Genomic DNA, 17,985 nt, shown 5'->3' on the forward strand with positions numbered 1-17,985 from the left:
AAAGAGAAAAAAACGCTTGTGATTGTTTTGTGCAGGAAGGTTTTCCTGTTGCTTTAATCCATCACCACCCCCTTTTGTACCGCTTTAATTTCTGTGACACAGTGAGCACAGAACCCACGTCTGGGCATGAGGTCGGAGGTCATGTGATCCTCTCTTTGGATCAAAGTTGTGAAGCATCTCTGTAAGTCCTACATTGAAGGAGTGACTAGAATGCACATAGGCAATGAAGTACTGCAACGTTATTGAGCTTCAGTACACTTATGCATGTTTCTGTGTATCCCAGCCCTGTAAACTGTAATTAGCAAGTGAGTCCATGGCTAACTGGTAGACAGAAGGGTGGAACTACTTTCAAGCATCCAGTCCTATTTTCAAGTTTACAACTAGGATTTGCCCTTCTAGTTTAGACCTTAGAAAAGCTTTTAGTGGCTACCCCTCATTGCCATGAGTTTTGAACAATCTGAACACTAATCATAGAACTTTCAATTTGACATGGTGGGTGCTAGCCATTCTAGCGTGTGGCAATTGACCTTGGTTGCACCACCTTGGAAGATCATCAACTGTATCATGTTTCTGGACTCTAAGGTTTGGGATTTCCCTAAAATTTCCCCTTGAGACGCAACTTTATTATCAAATAGCACTTTCCAGCCCAGTTTGTGATTTTTACTGATCCTCTACTGATAACTTCCCCATTACTTTCAACAAAGCTTGTAACTCTTGTTAACCCCATTCCTTTGACATAGAGACCCTGGGACTGATTTAGAGTTTGGCTGATGGTTACTCCGTCACAAACAGCATGGATATCCTGTCCACATAACTACAAGTGCATTAGGATATAATGAACTTGCAATAAGGTGGACGAGATATTGGTTACATTTTCAAAGGTCGAAACCTCCTGCCGAACTCTAAATCAGACCCTAAATTCTTTGCTTTCCTGTTGCAAGTAGTTGCACCGCCATTTCAGTTGCATGGGATCCAGTTTACATTTACCTGGTGCTTTTTGAGCTTTGGGCTTAATCGGTTCAGTACTGGCTCACTCCCACAAATCTACTCTTAAACTAAAAATATCAGTAAACATTGGAAAATTACACATTTATCATTAGCATCATAATGACACTATTGCTACTCTTGGACTGAGCTGCACCTGGTACATCTGCAGTAGTCTGCACTACATTGGCCCATTTCCAATTATTTTGCCACTAGTCCCTGTATGAATTTACAAAAATCTGAGACAGATTAAAAAGAACATTTCAATATACTTTCAGCCGTGTAAAATCAATAACATAGTTTTAAGAAATGAGTTTTTCAAAAATATTTTTCTAAACCTGGGTGGTTAATATCTGTATAATAAATAGGTTCTTTGGTTGTACTTTGAGTGTAAAACATGTCAAATATTTGTATTTGTATCTTAATAGACTGTTCTTCCAAACGGTGTGTACTAAATATATTTTATGATTGTTTCATGCTAGTTGGTAAATTGACTGCGCCTATTATCAGAAAATATGTTCACTGACTAAATTTATTCATGAAAACTTACATTATTTCAATATCGATGCATTAAATGTTTATGATTGCTCTAAAACATTTCTTCTCCAGCATAGCCATGACTCTTTATCAAACTTGTCCCCATGATCATACATATTCTAGGATATATTTATGCATTGAATGTCTTGCAATGTATTCAGTGTCTTCCTTAATCCTTCACTTATCACTATTATTAAGACCAAGTTGTTTATGCTATCCAACAATCTGTATTGAGCAAACATGCTTACTATCTACAGACTTGATTGCTAAATTGCTGCTGCTGTTAACCATCCTATGAATAAAAACACATTTGAATAAAGAAATAAATAAATATGTGGATTTATTTAATTTCCCTGTCTAGGTTAATCCTATTTGATCCTCTAGTATCCTTTCTTTGTAGGGGAGGATGTTGCAAATGAACTGTGTTCAGATCCTTCACCTTCGCAAATGGTTTGTGAAGTGCCTTGCCACGCGGATTGTGTTACTACAGAATGGTCAGCCTGGTCTGTCTGCTCGCATTCATGTTCCAGTAAAAAATCTGAAGGAACACAAAGACGGACAAGGTCCATTCTCGCGTTACCAGGAGATGGTGAGTAAGGGTTCTGTGTCAGGTAAAATGATCACTCTTTCAACTGTGAAGTCCCCCCCTTTCATGGAGAACTAACACTTTGGTTTTATCATTTGGTATTTTAAGTATTTATTCTCCCATTCAATAAACCTACAAATTGGCTCCCGCGAGGCCACACAGACTAAAGCTTGTAGTTGCTCTATAGATACTTTCATTTTTGGAGGGAATATTGTTACATTCTCATAGAACAGACTGATGGATACAAGTGCTAGACTTTCAACTGCATTTTCCGAGCAACCTTTTGAATTCACAAATTGAATCAATAGAAAAATCTATAAATATGTGAAGTTGCAGAGGTTTTGTGAAGCACTTTTCAAAACCTTAAAGTCTGTGTAATGTTCACAGAGGTTTTGAAGAGTTTATTTTCATAAGAAAGTTATCAGATTCTGGTAGGCCCATTCCAAAGAGAGAACGAGGAGTTACTTCTCACAGTGTGTATGTAAGAGAAAACAAATACATAGAGGTGGGTGAGCCACCAAAGATCGAGAGAGATGTCTAGCACTGCTCAAGGTCCTTTGAGGTTCACTTGGAGAAGAAACTGAGCAATCTTTGCCTAATATTGGGGCATTTTGGCGTGAATTTTTGGGAATATGTTTACATTACAGCTTACCTCCAAAAATGCAATCCAACAGTTAGTCAGGCTTGTTCTTCTTTCTTAGTACAATTTCTTACTATGGACCAGCAATATCCTGTGTAAGTCCAGGGTGGGCAGATTAAAGCAGTGTTTTCAGGCTAACAGCTGTGAGAAAAATGTTCCTAGAAATTAGTGTTGGTAGACTAATTTTCACTTACAACTCTTACCAGCAAGAGAATCAGATCACTAATGGTGTTTGTATTGGGTTCTTTCCAACATAATCTCTAGTGCTCCAAATGTTACTGCAGATCTTCTTTAACAAAACACTTCACAACCTTTGTAAACATTACACAGACTGTGACATTTTGAAATACTTATTTTTCAGATTTCAGGGTCTTCGAACACTTATGCACATGTATTAGCTGTAAATGTGGGTGGGGCGCAGGAGAGTGGGTTTTAAAAAAAGACTCAAGCTTACTCAAAAAGTGGACAGGATTAGGAAAGAAAAGAGTGGCTTAGGGAGGAACATCATCCACTCACTCACATAGGAGTAAGCCTATTGCTATATTCCAGGGATGGAGACATGTACATTTCACTTTTTAAGTTAATATACACTCTGTGAGCCTGCTTTATAAATGTAGACTTACACTTTTGTGTGAGTTTATGAGTGTTTGCTATTCACAAATTTATTTTACTAGTAGCATCGTTATGACTGTGGAGTCTGCACAAAACAATAGGACTATTCTATATTGTTATGTGCGGCGATTCTGCAGTTGTGAATATGCTAATAGTAAAACACCTTTGTGAATTTCAAACAATTGTAATTTACACAAAAGTGTATTTTAACTTTGTCAATCAGCCCAGAGTTTGTGAATAACGAAAAGTAGTAAACTTTCTCCGAAGTGAGTCAAGCCCAGTGAGTACAAATCACAACTGACTGTCACTAATGGCATGATCGTTAAGGCAGGGGGTATCAATGTTTCTAAATTCAGGTTTAAAAATTATCACTTAATAAAGAGATCATTGTTGTAGCTTCCAGATTTTCAATGTCTTCCTGTTTATGCCATTGGATTGTATTTTATTTTTACAGCCAGTTATTTGTTCCTCAGTGATTGAACTGTCCCACAAAATATGCCTTATAGAAAATAGACACCTTTTTTTAGATCCAGAAACTCAGGAAATATTTTCAGCTAAACGTTTCCATAAGAAATAGCAGCAAATACAATTTGTTATTCTGATTTCTAGCAGGAGCCAAAGAAGCTTCTACAGAAAATATCAAACTCTTAACAGTTACACCTTCTATAGAAATTATTATTTTAAGATGCAGTTCATCATTTGTTAGTATGCAGATTTCAACTTGCTCAGTCTCACCCATTTCATGTAACCTCCAGGAAGCGCAATTGTATTGTATTATGTCTTTGAACATGCTAACATAGAGTAGTTATAAATAGAATATAATAAAATGAGTTAGGATCTACAACACTTTAACAATTACAGTGTCACTCATTTGTCCACACAGTAAAATTCTGGGTCAGAATTTGCGATTTAGTATGGATTTATTAAAAATTCAAAGTGAGACTGATAAGCACATGTCTCAAGAAAATATTGTAAAAAACAGGATTACTACAGGCAGGTCAAAACTACGAATAAAGTTTAGCCTAAGCAAAATAAAACATACAAAAAATCAGTATTCGCTATATACGATATTAAAAACTGGATTTCGTGATCATTATATGATTTGTGGTCCTCTTGCCTGTTATGCATGGCAAAAACCTAAATCTCCTAATCTAAATCTACTCTAAATAACACTGTATGAGGAAACCTTGATTAGATCAACTAAGGGAGAAAGGTGTCAGCATAGCAGAACCTCTGCAGAAATTATCTAAAGGAAAGGAATATTGTATAGCAGGAAGCCACATAATAGAGATGACGCAAAATGTCTGTGCCTCTAAAAGTCTAAAAAATTATCTGAATCTATGTAAACGGTGATCTCCAATAGAACATTAGAGAATCCCATATCACTTGTCTCATTATTTTCCACCTTCACACAGTGAGCTTGGCAACTTCTCTTGAAACTTCTTTCTTTTGGTTCGCTCATCAGAGCGTCCTTGGATTTCTCCTTTCTCCCAATTTGAACAAACAGTAGTTCACCCTTTGTTTGTTAAGACTTCTTGTCCTTGCCAAATGTACTCCTCCTAAACTCCACTATCTCTCTCTTAAAATGTGCATTTTTCTATTTGTAAGATCACACAAACGCACCTGCAGAGGGGAGGAAAACATTGCATGCACAGCAATCATTCATGTTGAAGGTTAAACATTAAGAAATCCAAATGCTTAGGGCTTTTGGTCAAGTTAAAGCATCTCAATACATGTTTAAATGCATGATTATAGAAAATATAGATGTAAAGTAGTATTTGTTAGACCCAGCGGTTCACGACTTCCAGGGAGGCATTGAAGGCAGTCAGAAACCACTGTTCTAGATAAGATGAGTACAATAAACACATCCAAAAACCTGTGCTCACCCATGAGTAGCTTGGCACTGAGCAGTCAGACATATTCTCAGGGCCCAAGTGTTAAGTGCTAGCAGAACACCACCTTCGCAACACACTGAGTACACCCCAAAAAGGACTCCAAACCGTATGTATAAAACACTGGTCTTTGTATTACACACACATTGAAATCAAAACGAGATACACATTATATATACAGTTTACCATTATATGCAAATAAACTTTCCCATTAGCTGCAATACGTCATGAACATATATGCCCTATTCAGAAATATTCATTCAACACAGCATTCACCCATATTGCAACAGTTGCAATGGTCAAGTAATCACAAGTATTTGACTATGTCTCGTTATTCATACCCTCAGCCACTCATCTACACCAGCCAATGATACACTTTGCTCCTGCTGGGCCCACATTGATTGGATTGATTGAATTACCTAAAAGGGAGAGAAACAGCTACTTAGTTTCATCCATCCAGATCAGACCTCCAGCCACCCGGCGGCACCTTCATGACTGTGGTATAGCTATCCCCTTGTAGACAAATGGTTGTGACCCAGGAAGCTTATGTGCTTCCAAGTCTGAAGAAGTGTTTCCCCTCAGAAGGCGGTGCGAGCTGCTGTAGCTTCCGACAGCCAGCTGTAGGTGCCCTCAGGCACAACAAAACTCGTCATGCCCAGTCCTGACTTTCTCCACAACAAATTACTTTGTGGCGTGGGTCCAGTGAGAGAGAGCCAGCAACCCCAGACAGAGGCTAAATGTCAGACACTCTCATCTTCACAATTTGGAGGTCGATGACAGTCTCAGCTCCCAGTTCAGGTCCCTCCAAGCCCGTCGGACACCACACACTCTGGAGTACAAGCTAGCCCAGATCCCCTGGATGCAAGGATGTGTTTCTTGGACTCTGAAAGCTTCCCCACACTCATTGAACTCCTCACATCCTGACACCTCTGATGGGCTGCTCATTTTTACAAGCGCAATCCTCTGCACTGTGTGATGACGGTGTATGTCAGGATGGTCCTTGTCCCAACCGGCAATCACTTTCAACTGTTTTCACTGCACCCTCCATGGTTCTTATGATCTTGTGCAAATGAGGAGATCCTTTGTGTCCCTGGGATCGTATGGACAGGATACCAGCCAACTGGCCTTTGGAAAGTACTTAGGGACCCGGGCTATGATAGGTTGCCCTTAGCTGCAGGCCACCAATGTCCAGGCAAAATCCACCTAGTGATAGTCCCCTTGCTGGAGCATGAAATGCTCCAGGCCAACACAAGTTCATGGATAATCCAATGGCAGTCCCTCCTGCCCTAATGATTCCTCATGTCAATATCCTAGCATTGAACTAGCATAGTCTGGTTCCAAATCCAAAAGAGTCTCTACCTTTGGAGGCCAGCGCCCCCGTAATTATACTACCAATGGCCTTTGAGTCTATGATCAGTTCAAAAGTCCATCTATGAAATGCACAGGCCCTCTTCTTTAAATTCAGTTATCTGCCATCCTACCCCAGGAGGTTTGATCACTATCTTTAGAGGGGCTAAGACCCTGCCCCTTGGAATGCAGGTAACAATTCCACCACAGGTATGCAGTTTCCCTTGAGTCTCTAGCTTGTGGCCGTCTATCAGGAATGCACAGATGTAGCTGTCCCCCCAGCACCCCGATGTGAATTGGAGACATGCCAACAGGCACAGAGACAAGTGAGCATCAGAATGGCCACTTTCCCAGAGCGACTTTTTTACACATGTAATGTCGGATCCACTTGCGCTACCGGAGAGGATTTGCCATTACGAACTCATCAACATAAACCACTACACTGCTACTATTCTGCACGTAAGAAATACTGCTCAATTGACCTTACCTACATTCCCCCATGCTAATTCAATGCGAGAAGCAAGCCCCGTTGTACCTAACAAACCATCCGGCGCCATTCACATTCCTTGCATGTAACACACACGTGCACATGCCCTACCTCTTTGCAACAACTCACCCTGTCACCAGGAAGATCTCCAATATATAGCAAGATACATGCAAAATCTTGGCAGATAGCTTTTTAAATGTCAAGCCGCATATGAGTAACCTGCTCACACAGGCCCCACCAGGGCCAACCTGTGGCCAGATCGATGAGCTACCTCAGTGGATGGCACAATCAGTGCTGCAGTTCCACGAAGGGGTATTCGAGGTGCATGCCCTAGGTATATCTCTTACACCTAGACAAGTGACTTACAGCTAACTTGAATCAGGCAATCATGTATAAACCAATCACCAGAATGTATGTGACACGCACAGCTCTGTGGCACTGAATGCCAGTGTCAAACGCACTCAACGTCCTAAGGCTAGCTCCTAGATTAGCAGAAAACTGGGAAGGAGAATAGCAAAAAGTTGAGAGAGAACACCTTAAAAAGGACCATTTTGAATACTATACAAATGAGTACATGATTATTTACATGAGTTAACAACATTATTCAAAACACACAAATAAATTTTTTCTTGATTGGTATAAAAGAATACGGTAGGAGAGTGATTTCATGTAACGGCATTGATAAAGACAAAGTGTTGTTGAAGCACGTCTGCCGATCAAGAATAATTGAAAAACTTTTGACCCGCCGAGTGCTCCTGAGAAATACAATACCGTGCAGCCAAATGCACGGACAGGAGGCACTCATTCGTCAGTGTTCAGCAAGTGCAATGTGGCTTTCGTGGACATATATATATATATTCTTCACAAATGTCCCCGTAGCAGAGGGAACTCCATAGGTTGGTGCACGCGTTTGGAGACCGGGAACGTGTCTCCCTGTAATTTTGTAAACAAATGGCAAGAACGCGGCACTCCTCTTGAACACGATAGTTTATTTAGGTCTCTTTGCAAAGAGACCTAAATAAACTATCGTGTTCAAGAGGAGTGCCGCGTTCTTGCCATTTGTTTACAAAAATATATATATATATATATACATATATATCTATATATATATACATATATATCTATATATATACATATACATATATATCTATACATATATATATATATCTATATATATCTCTATTTTTATATATATATATAAATATAGGAACTGCAAGAGATCATACCATAAATGCACTTTCTGTATCGGTTCAACTGCACTACATGACCTTAATAATGTTACATGACACTCATACATGAGGCCATCTGTAAAAATATATATATATGTGACCTGGTCAAACATGAAAGAGTGGAACCACAATTATGCTGTTAAGTAAGTAAGTAAGTAGTTCTTTATTGTTGGTTAATTAAAACCATTACAATATATACAATTCCACAATATTTAAAATTAACTTTTAAACTATATAAAAGAGAGAAAAAGTATGAATTCTTAAGTCAAGATGAAGGCCGGGCCTATGACGATAGGCCTCGTTTTTCCACGAAACTGTCCAAGAATTTAACTGATCTGCAAATCAGTTGTGGATCCGCAGTGCATAAGATTTGGATTATCGCAGTCCGGCAGGTGCGTACTCCTTGTTCATTGAGTTTCTCCTTTAGCCATTGCCGCCGACCTTGATACATAGCTGGACAGATGCAAACTATATGAATAATGTCTTGTTTGCCTACCCCACAAAGGTCGCATTCCGTTGTTTCTTGTGGTTTCCATTTTGGTTGATCAAATCTTGTCGGGAGATTACCCAGCCTTAATTGAAGAAATTTACATTTAATAAAAAATGAGAAAGCAATGTCTAAATATGCTGCTGGTATGGGCTTTATGTATGATTTGATGGTCATCCAGGCGTGGGTCCGGGCACTAAAGGTTATTTTATCGTTGAGGAACGAGTGTTTCTTGGCGATCCTCACGACCGCTTGTTTGAACGAAGAAACTGGCCGTTTTGTTTCCCACAATGGTTCCAGCTCGGTTGTATCTAGTGAGAGTTTTAGGTACTTTGCGTGCTCGGAGCTCGGGTTTGTGTGGATTGCTTCCCACAATGCCCCATTTATTTTGTTCTCCTTGTTCCTCCAAACGTTGTACCAGAATTTGATGGCCTCATATTTTTTCAGTAGTACTTGAGATTGTAATCCAAATTCAAGTCTTACTTGCGCTGGTGAGGAGCTGTTCGGTAGGGATAAGACCCGTTTGTAGACTTTAGTTTGTATTTTGTCTATGAGAGTAGCACTTTTCCCATGATGTAATACACTCCCATATGCTATTGTGGGTAACAGTTTTGCTTTCATTGCGGTTAGCAAGGAGGAGACAAGAGGACCTTTTAGCTCTGTTGCCAAACTAGTGAAAGCGTGCAGTAAGGTGGACCCTTTTTTTTCCATATCCTTAAAGTGCACTTGGAATGTGAGGCGGTTGTCTAAATGTACCCCCAGGTACTTGTAGCTATTTACCACTTCCAGTTGATCATTGTTTATTCGGAAGTTTGGTGAAGTTTTGCATCGTCGCGTTATGAGCATTACCTTTGTTTTCCTGATGTTTATGGTTAACAAATTCTTTTTTGTATAATCGGACATGTCATGCAGTAGGCGTTGGAGGCCAATTTTTGTCTGGCTCAGCAGTACCACATCGTCCGCGTACGATAAGTGCGTTACACGGAGGCTACTTAACCGGGGAGGAAGTGCGTTGACCTTGTCCAGGCTTTCTGTCAGATCACCTATAAATAGATTAAATAGATGTGGGGCCAAAACACAGCCTTGCTTTAGACCGTCGGCAGTGTTGATCTTCCGGGTTAAGCGATGCCCGTTGTCGATTTTTACCTGCATCCAGGTGTCAGTGTACAGGTTAATAATGGGCAAGAGAATTGAATCCGGTAGGCCCAGTTTTTTTTGTTTTGCCCATAGCAATTGCCTGTTGACGCGGTCAAATGCCTCCTTGAAGTCCACAAAACAGGTGTAGGGCTCCTGGCGGTTCTGTAGGCTTTTCTCTGCGATCAGGCATAGGGCCATAGCATTCGTCATTGTTCCCATGCCACGGCGGAACCCAGACTGATTCAGTGGTATTTTGTTGTTCTTATCTGACCATTGAGCCAGGTCTGCTAGTATCATTGACGCATAGTATTTTGCTTCAGCGCCGATGAGGGCGATCAGGCGGTAGTTATTTGGATCTTTACGATCTCCGCCTTTGTAGATTGGAGTTATGATCGCCCCCCTCCAGCTCTCTGGGATACCACCTGTGTTGTTTACTGTTCGAAAAAGCGAATCGAATTTACTAGCCCAGTACTGTGGGTCCTCCTTGTAGATGGCTTGCGGAACGCCGTTTGGACCAGGGGCGCTATCTTGCCTACTTTTCTTGATTATTTTTAGTATGCTTTGCTCTTCGTCTTGCCTGGAGCGTGGTACCAAGCTTTCGCATGCTTTTAAGCGGTCCCCTTGATGGACTTGGGCGATGTGTTCCCCCACTGATTTATCTGTTATTTTGCTTAGCAAAGTTGTCGGTGTCGTCAAGTTATTTATTGAAAATGTATCCTTTATGTGTTGGGTCCATTCCAGTTCGGTTATACAGGTCATGCTTATTGGTTGAGCTGTCCGGTTTACGGAGTTAACTTGTAGCCAGAACGCCCTCGAGTCTGCTCTCTTTATATTATGCAGTAGTTTAGACCAGAATTCATTTACAAGCTTTTGCTTTTCAGTCCATATTAATTTCTTATATTGTTTCCTGGCCTTACTTACTGCTACCCAGACGCTGGAATTTTGGGTTTGGCCATGTACTCGATGCGTTAATTTTTTCAAGTGCCTCCTTAATGATCGTGCTGAGCTATCGAATCTGATGTTAAATTTGAGAGGAGTTTTGGTTTATTTGTTAATACTGGTCCTCGGGAGTTGTTTCAAATAGTCATTCCAAATTTCTAGGCTCAGAACGTTCTCTATAAGGAGCGCTTGTAATAAGTTCTTAGCATCGTTAGCTATTTGAGGGAGGGATTCGCTCGTCCACTTAAGCCGCTTCAGGTTAATGGTTGTGGTGTTGCCTGGTAACATGGGCGCTGGTGCGTGTTTAGTTATGCCCATCCAAATCTCAAGATGTTGCATTGAATAGTCACTGTCCAAGGAACAAATTATGTGGAAGTCTTGTACTTGACTTAACAGGGGTAATGTGACTGACGTGTAGTCCAGAATGGAACTTGCGTTGTAACCTGTGTAGGTCATGGAGTGGGGGTTATCTTGGTTAGATCTTCCATTTAGTACCCTTAGGCCAAGATTTTCTAGATCCCACATGAATTGTTTGCCCTCCTTGTCACTCTTCCTCACTTGAGGAATCACCTGCGGCATGACATTCCAGATTTCATTAGCTGCGTTGATGTTAATTTCATCTTCTGATTCTTGTAGCAGATTAGAGTTAAAATCACCAGTGAGAATTATCTCCCAGTTGGGATGTTCCAAACGCATATTTGAGACCACTGATATTATACGTTGAAAGAGTGCTTTTTTGAGTGTTTTTTTTGGATTAACATATGTGTTTATTAAAATTAAAGTTCTGGTTATGGCCATTATCGTACTTTCCAATTTTAGAATTTGCATGTCCGGCGTTGTTGCAGCCAGTTGTGATGCTTTGATGTTTAAGGCTGTTGAAATATAGATGGTGAGGCCCCCACTAGCTCGCCCGAAGCGTTGTGGGCGGGTTGCACTTACATGATAGCATAGCCTGCCTGGTATGTCTATTGGTTCAATTAGCCACGTTTCTTGTAGGGCTATTATTGCGTATGGAGCCCAGGTGGCAGCTTTGCCATTTTTGTTTACAATGTCTTTTGCGCCCGCAATGTTCCAAGAGAGAACCTTTATGACATGTCTTTCAGTGTTGGTTGACTTGCGGGAGATTCAATTGGGAGATGACGATTGCGGCCATAGGTGCTCACACTCAACTACTTCAGGTCCCCTAGCACCTTGAAGGACAGAGCGCGTTGGTTGATTCGTCCGTACTTGATTTACAATCTCGTAGCTCCTTTTTAGGAGCAGGGACGGATACGCTGCCTTGGGCACTTCCTTCAGAACGATTCCCCATTTCTTAAATGTAGCCGTCTCAGAGAGAATGTGGGTCACTATTCCTGCGTCCCTCCATATTGTAACCGTGCATTCTTTTTTTGCCTCGTCATTCGTTGTTAGAAACTCAACCGAGAGAAGATCTGCTGAGGTGAGGTGACCAAGGCTTGGGATTGCTGATGTTAAACGGAGTATGTTCCCTCGGTTTAGGTAATCTTGTGTGCCTTGTAGCTCATATTCGGGGATGAAGAGAAGTTTCCCTTTGTTAGTTGTTTCCTCCTTTATCGTTTGCGAATTGTCACAAGTTTTAATGGTTTGACGTTGTTTCGTTTGCTTGCGACTTCCAGTGTCTATTATGTTAACGGTGTGATAGTTTTCGAGTAAATGATGTTCACCATTCTGGAGTCGTATTTGTGGCATGGTTAATGTTTTTGCTTCTTGTTCCACTCTTGTTGTTTGCCTTATTGCTGCTAAGCGCTCATTTGCGTCAACCGGATTCTCAGGGTGGTCTCTTCCCCTTACTTTGTTTGTTGATTCAGCGTTAACTACCTTTATGTCGGTGGAGAAGGTTACTTTGATGAGTTCAAAATTTTTCCTATTAACGTTTGTTGCCAGTTCCCTGTCAGTTTCTATGCCCGCGCTTGAGATTGTGGTTAAAATTGTGGATGCTATATCGTTATTGGTTGCTTTTTTGGTAACCTGACTGTAAAGCCTGTATTTACCAGGTTTGCCATTGTTTTGCTCTTTACCTATTATTGGGTGTCGCTTATTTCTGCTCTGCAGAGTAGGACTTTGTGTCGAGGCAAGATCAGGTTTATCTAGTTTGGATTGGTAAGTCGTTAATGACATACTTGATTGACCTTCAAGGGTGACTCCTTGATCAAAGGAGGAACTTGATCCTATAGAATCACATTGGTCAGTAGTTGGAGGGTTCCCTGTACCCAAAACGTTTGGGGGGGTGGCTACTGCTGCATATAGGGGTCTGCTGGACAAGTTTTTCTGTGCTTGTTTGCTAAGAATTTCTGTCCTGCAATCAGGTACATACTTCTGATCGTTATATTTTTGTCTTTCATTATCGTCAACTGCTGTGAATCATTTTTGATGACACTCCTACTTTTTACTTTTGATTTGGCTTGATCGAAAATAGGGACATTTGCTATCATCTGCTTGTTTTCAGGTTCGCATCTAGGTTGTTGACTTCTGTTTTTTCTGGCCCTTTTTTTCTGACGTTTGGTAAGTCTTGTCCCATTGTCATTTTTGGTAGTTTGATCAATTGTGGGAGATTTAGTGCAGCTAGGTTGACCTATCAAGAGAATGTTGGATTTTACATTTAAATTATCCATTCCTTCATCTATTATTATGCCTGAGTTGTTTTGATTATCATTTCCTTCTGTCAACTGTTGTAGAGGAACAACTTTGTGGGTTACCTCTACGTTTCTAGACTTGCTTACATCGCTTGGTTGTGTCACTTGATGGTCAAAGGAGATCAAATCGCCACTTGGTTGGATATTGTTAATAGATTGACTTGCCTGCTTACATTCCTGCAGGATATCCTTTAGTATGCGCGGCAAGTCCTGCAGTTTGTCCAGTATTGGATAACAAGTGCACGGCTGGGTTGGCATACTTGGGCAAACTTGCTCCATGAAGCTGTTAAATGTGCCAGCCATAATGTCAAGTTTTTTGTTTATGCCAGCTATGTGTTCAGCTATTGAGCCCATTAAGTATATTTGTATGTCAAGTTTATCTGATTGCATATTGAGGGTTTTTATGGACGTTTCCAATATGCACCCCAGCGCACTGTGGAGAGTCAATATGGATTCTAGGTTGCTTTTTACGTCCTGTTCAATTTCTGGTTGGTTGCTGTGGTCTTTATTTTGACTAGTACAGAATTCCGGGTGTACCTGTTCGCTGAACAATGTTTCTTGTTTCATTTCCTGGGTTCGATTTTGTTCAAGTTTTGGGTTGCTTACTATTGATGCAGTGTCTGGTGAAGATGAGCTTGAGATTTCTAATATGAATGCTTTCTTTGGAACATCCTTGTCACAAGGTCTTGCATAAGTAAGTATTTCGTTATCTGATGCCAGTTTCGTTCTACTAAGGGTCTTTATTTTGCTTTTGTTCATTCAACCTATATTTAATGAAACTTCTGACTGTGAGTCATGAATCGTTATTACTTGGTCCTCCAGTGCGGCAAGGAGTGATTTGTCGCTTGTACTGATTTGGTCCATATCACTTCTAGTTGCATTAATGGATGAACAGTTCTTGTGCCTTGCGATGTTTTCATTGTTATTTATTATTGTGTGTGGTTTACATTTCAGATTTTGGTCTTTAGTTTTTACTGTACTAGATTTTAAATCTTTGTTTGCGCGTGAGACCGGTCTTGGAGTTGAATGGTTATTAGGGTGGGCCTTGTCTAGGGAGTCGCTCAAATTGATTTTGTGAGGGCTATTCCTCTCACAAGGACTATCCCTTGTGCTTACTGAACACTTACTTTCAATCATAGGTAAGTTTGTTCCACTGTTATTAGGGATTACTTTGCTTGTGTGTCCTTCAAGAGGGGTGTCCAGGGATCTTTTTGAAGCTGGCATTGTGTTGATGAGTTCTCATTGTCAAGTCCTTCTGGCGGGTTGGATGTAGTATTATCCCTATGGACTTGAGCTTGACATTGCATTGTGCGTGTATTTGTGTCATGAGTTAGATCCACGCAATTGTGATTCAATTCAGCTCCGTTCGGCATTGTGCTTGAGACTGAATTGGGAAGCGACATGTCCATTTTCTCTGGCTTTGTTTTACAAGTGTTCGGCGTCATAGGTTTTTGTAGACCATTTGGGATTGCCGGCATAGAGTAAATCACCGACATTGGGTCCTTCATGAATGTAAACTTCCCGGAAGGTTTCAGTGTTCCAAAAATTGAATAGGTAGAGGATGTTAAACTGGGGAGTGGACCAGCTTGTTGAAGGTGAGCGGGCGATTTAGTCTTGGCTTTCTTCCTAGTGGTTCTGGGTGGAATTGTTCTCAGCTTCCCAGATCTCAGCTTTTTGTTTCCCAGGTGGTTTGCTTTATTAGGTTTTGAATTAATTGGTATTTTCTGAGATTTCCTGGTACTGGGTTGGATGCTTACAGCCTCGCACCTTGTTTAGCACTGAGGACCTTGAGAGGGCACACAGGTCACCCCCTGGCTTGCACACCCTGTACCAGGCGGGATGCGGTGTGTGCCACGACCTTACTGCTGGTTCGCGTTTTTATCTCTCTTTCCCTATTCAGCAGTAGCTATCTATGAGGCAGTTTGGGCTTGCCACTGGTGTAGATTTCAGTGACGGTTGTTGTGGTGGTAATAAAAGTACATTCAGGGTATTCAGGGAGTGTTGTTGTCACAGCGCTATGCCTTTTACTTCCAGCGCTCACACCACCTGCTACCACTGTCCAACTGTCCAACTGTACCCCCGTCGCGGCAGCAGGTTAGATGGCAGCAAGGGATTGCTGCAGGTATTGCTGTTACTGCCACTCAAATAAGTTCGATTAAGCACAATGTGGAGAAATTATTCAATTGTGCAATTGTTCGAATTGTCAATTGATCGGCACTTGCACCACTGCAGTTCCTGACAAGATTCCCGATGTTTCCTTAGTGGGTTAAGGCGCTGCCGACTGGGCCAAAACCACTGTTTGCTGCAGCGGGGCCGAGAGGCAGATTAAAGGATTGTGCCCACTCACACCACTGCGGTTCCTGGCAAGATTCCGGACTGTTTCCCAGTGTCTCTTTTATGATTTTTGGGCACTGCCGGTTAAGCCATTTCGCTTCATGTCACCGCGGGGCTGCGGGACAGTTTGAGGAGTTGAACCCGCTCTCACACCCACAACCCGTGCCCAAGCCTGCACCCAACGCCCCGCACCCAGCTCTAGGGCGCTCACGATCCAGTTCGCGTCAGTGGGGGAAGCAGCTACAGCCAATTAGCACGCGGGCGGGTGGACGGACAATCAAGCCGGGAGACGGCAGAGCGGCAGGACGGCAGGTAAGCGCGGCTCGCTTACGCTATTCCCCGCTGTTCCCCGCTTACAGTTTACGGCGGCCTCCTACCTCCTAATCTTGCCGCGTTTCCTTAGGCTTCCCGGTCCTCTTTGGCAGGGGGTGAGGGGGGGGGTGGGTGCAATAGTTTGCCACCACTGCTTTCAGCCACTTTCGGTGCCTTCGGCGTCCTCTGACCATTACGGTCTGCTCTCTCAGCTCGCTCGCTCTGTGGGTTCAGCGATAGCCACAATTATGCTGTTACAAATGCTATAATCAAAAACTGTAATAATAGGTTGCTCAATATGACATAATACCTTATAAATAAATCTCCACGTTTTACTGTATGTATTTGCTTGACATTCACTCTGTATGCATCAATAATTTACACATTTTATCTGTATTGGGCCCTATTTATTTTAGGGTTTGTTTTTGAAACAACAAAGCTACAGTTAAAATAGTTCTGCATACATTAAATGATCAATGTACTGTAACTCTTAAAGGCTTGAAGGATTTAAATGTTATAAGAACCTATATAGAATACATCAGTGTACTTATGTGAAAAATTGAGTATTGTTTTGCATACACATGCAATTGAAAGCTGTGTAAACTTTACTTTCAAAACTGTTTTCACATCCCTATCGGCCTAGTAGTGATGCCTGATGGCATTGATAATCACTCAAAAAAGATATATGTTTTGCTGCCATCCATATTTAAAATTAAAGACACACATGGAAATACTTATCTGCATGTATTTTTCTGTGAAAAATAAAATCTTCAAGCCATACTTATAGAAACTCCTCATTATTTGCCCTGTAATATGTCTTCTTGAGACTAGACAAGGTTTCCAAGTCAGCTTGTCAGTTGCATGGTGTGGCATGCATGCTACAATGTGCAGGATGGGGGGTGCGCATCCAGAGGGGCGCTACATGTGCCCCTCACATGCACCCCCAGGCTTAAATCCGTCAGGTTGCCATTTCGCCACCCTTTTTATGGCACCACCATAAAAAGAGCAATGAAATGAAAACTCTAAATATGCTTGGCGGTGCAGGCTGCAGCACCGCCAGCATATACCTGCTGGTTAAAGTCTGCCAGTCCAGCGGCATCCTTGATCACAGCGCTGCCGATGGTCTTCTGGTGGTCTGACCTCTGCTGTCGTAATCCTGCCGGCGGTTCTGCAGTGTGGCGATGATAGGAACGCCAAAATACACAAGATGAGGGACGGAATGTTGCACATTAGCAAAACATTCAACCCAGTCACAGATCTGGGTTTAATCCATCATTATTTTGCTCACCACGCCACCCCAGTTCAGATATGGCCATATGCAAATCAGTCTCGACCCTGTGCCTCATGAGAACAGTCCAGCCCGAACTGCCAAGCCATGTCTTCCATGGACCGGAATCAAGCATCCTAGGACCGGTTTCTGGCTATCAGCCGTCATCAGCCAGGATAGCTTGACTCCAGTGGCGTAGTGAGCACGGGACCCACGTCTGGGCATACCCTTCCCAAATAGGGCGAACAGCAAAACACACAAGATGATGGACGGAATGTTGCACATTGGCAAAACATTCACCCCCAGTCACAGATCTGGGTTTAATCCATCATTATTTTGCTCACCACGCCACCCCAGTTCAGACATGGCCATATGCAAATCAGTCTCAACCCTGTGCCTCATGGTAACAGTCCAGCCCAAACTGCCAAGCCATGTCTTCCCTGGACCGGATTCAGGCATCCTAGGACCGGTTTCTGGCTATCAGCCATCATCAACCAGGATAGCTTGACTCCAGTGGCGTAGTGAGCACGGGACCCACGTCTGG

General features: G+C 41.9%; 1 protein-coding gene across 1 annotated transcript in view; it reads left to right on the forward strand.

The window, feature by feature from the left end:
• Window positions 1-17,985, forward strand: part of THSD7B (thrombospondin type 1 domain containing 7B) — a 1,994,218-nt gene that overhangs the window by 999,604 nt on the left and 976,629 nt on the right. Inside the window, exon 8 of the mRNA XM_078682458.1 lies at window positions 1,922-2,110. Within this exon, the coding sequence (XP_078538584.1) occupies window positions 1,922-2,110 (189 nt within the window). The remainder of the gene's footprint in view (window positions 1-1,921; window positions 2,111-17,985) is intronic.

This window comes from Lissotriton helveticus, chromosome 3_1 (assembly GCF_964261635.1).
Source record: "Lissotriton helveticus chromosome 3_1, aLisHel1.1, whole genome shotgun sequence".
Classification (NCBI taxonomy): domain Eukaryota; kingdom Metazoa; phylum Chordata; class Amphibia; order Caudata; family Salamandridae; genus Lissotriton; species Lissotriton helveticus.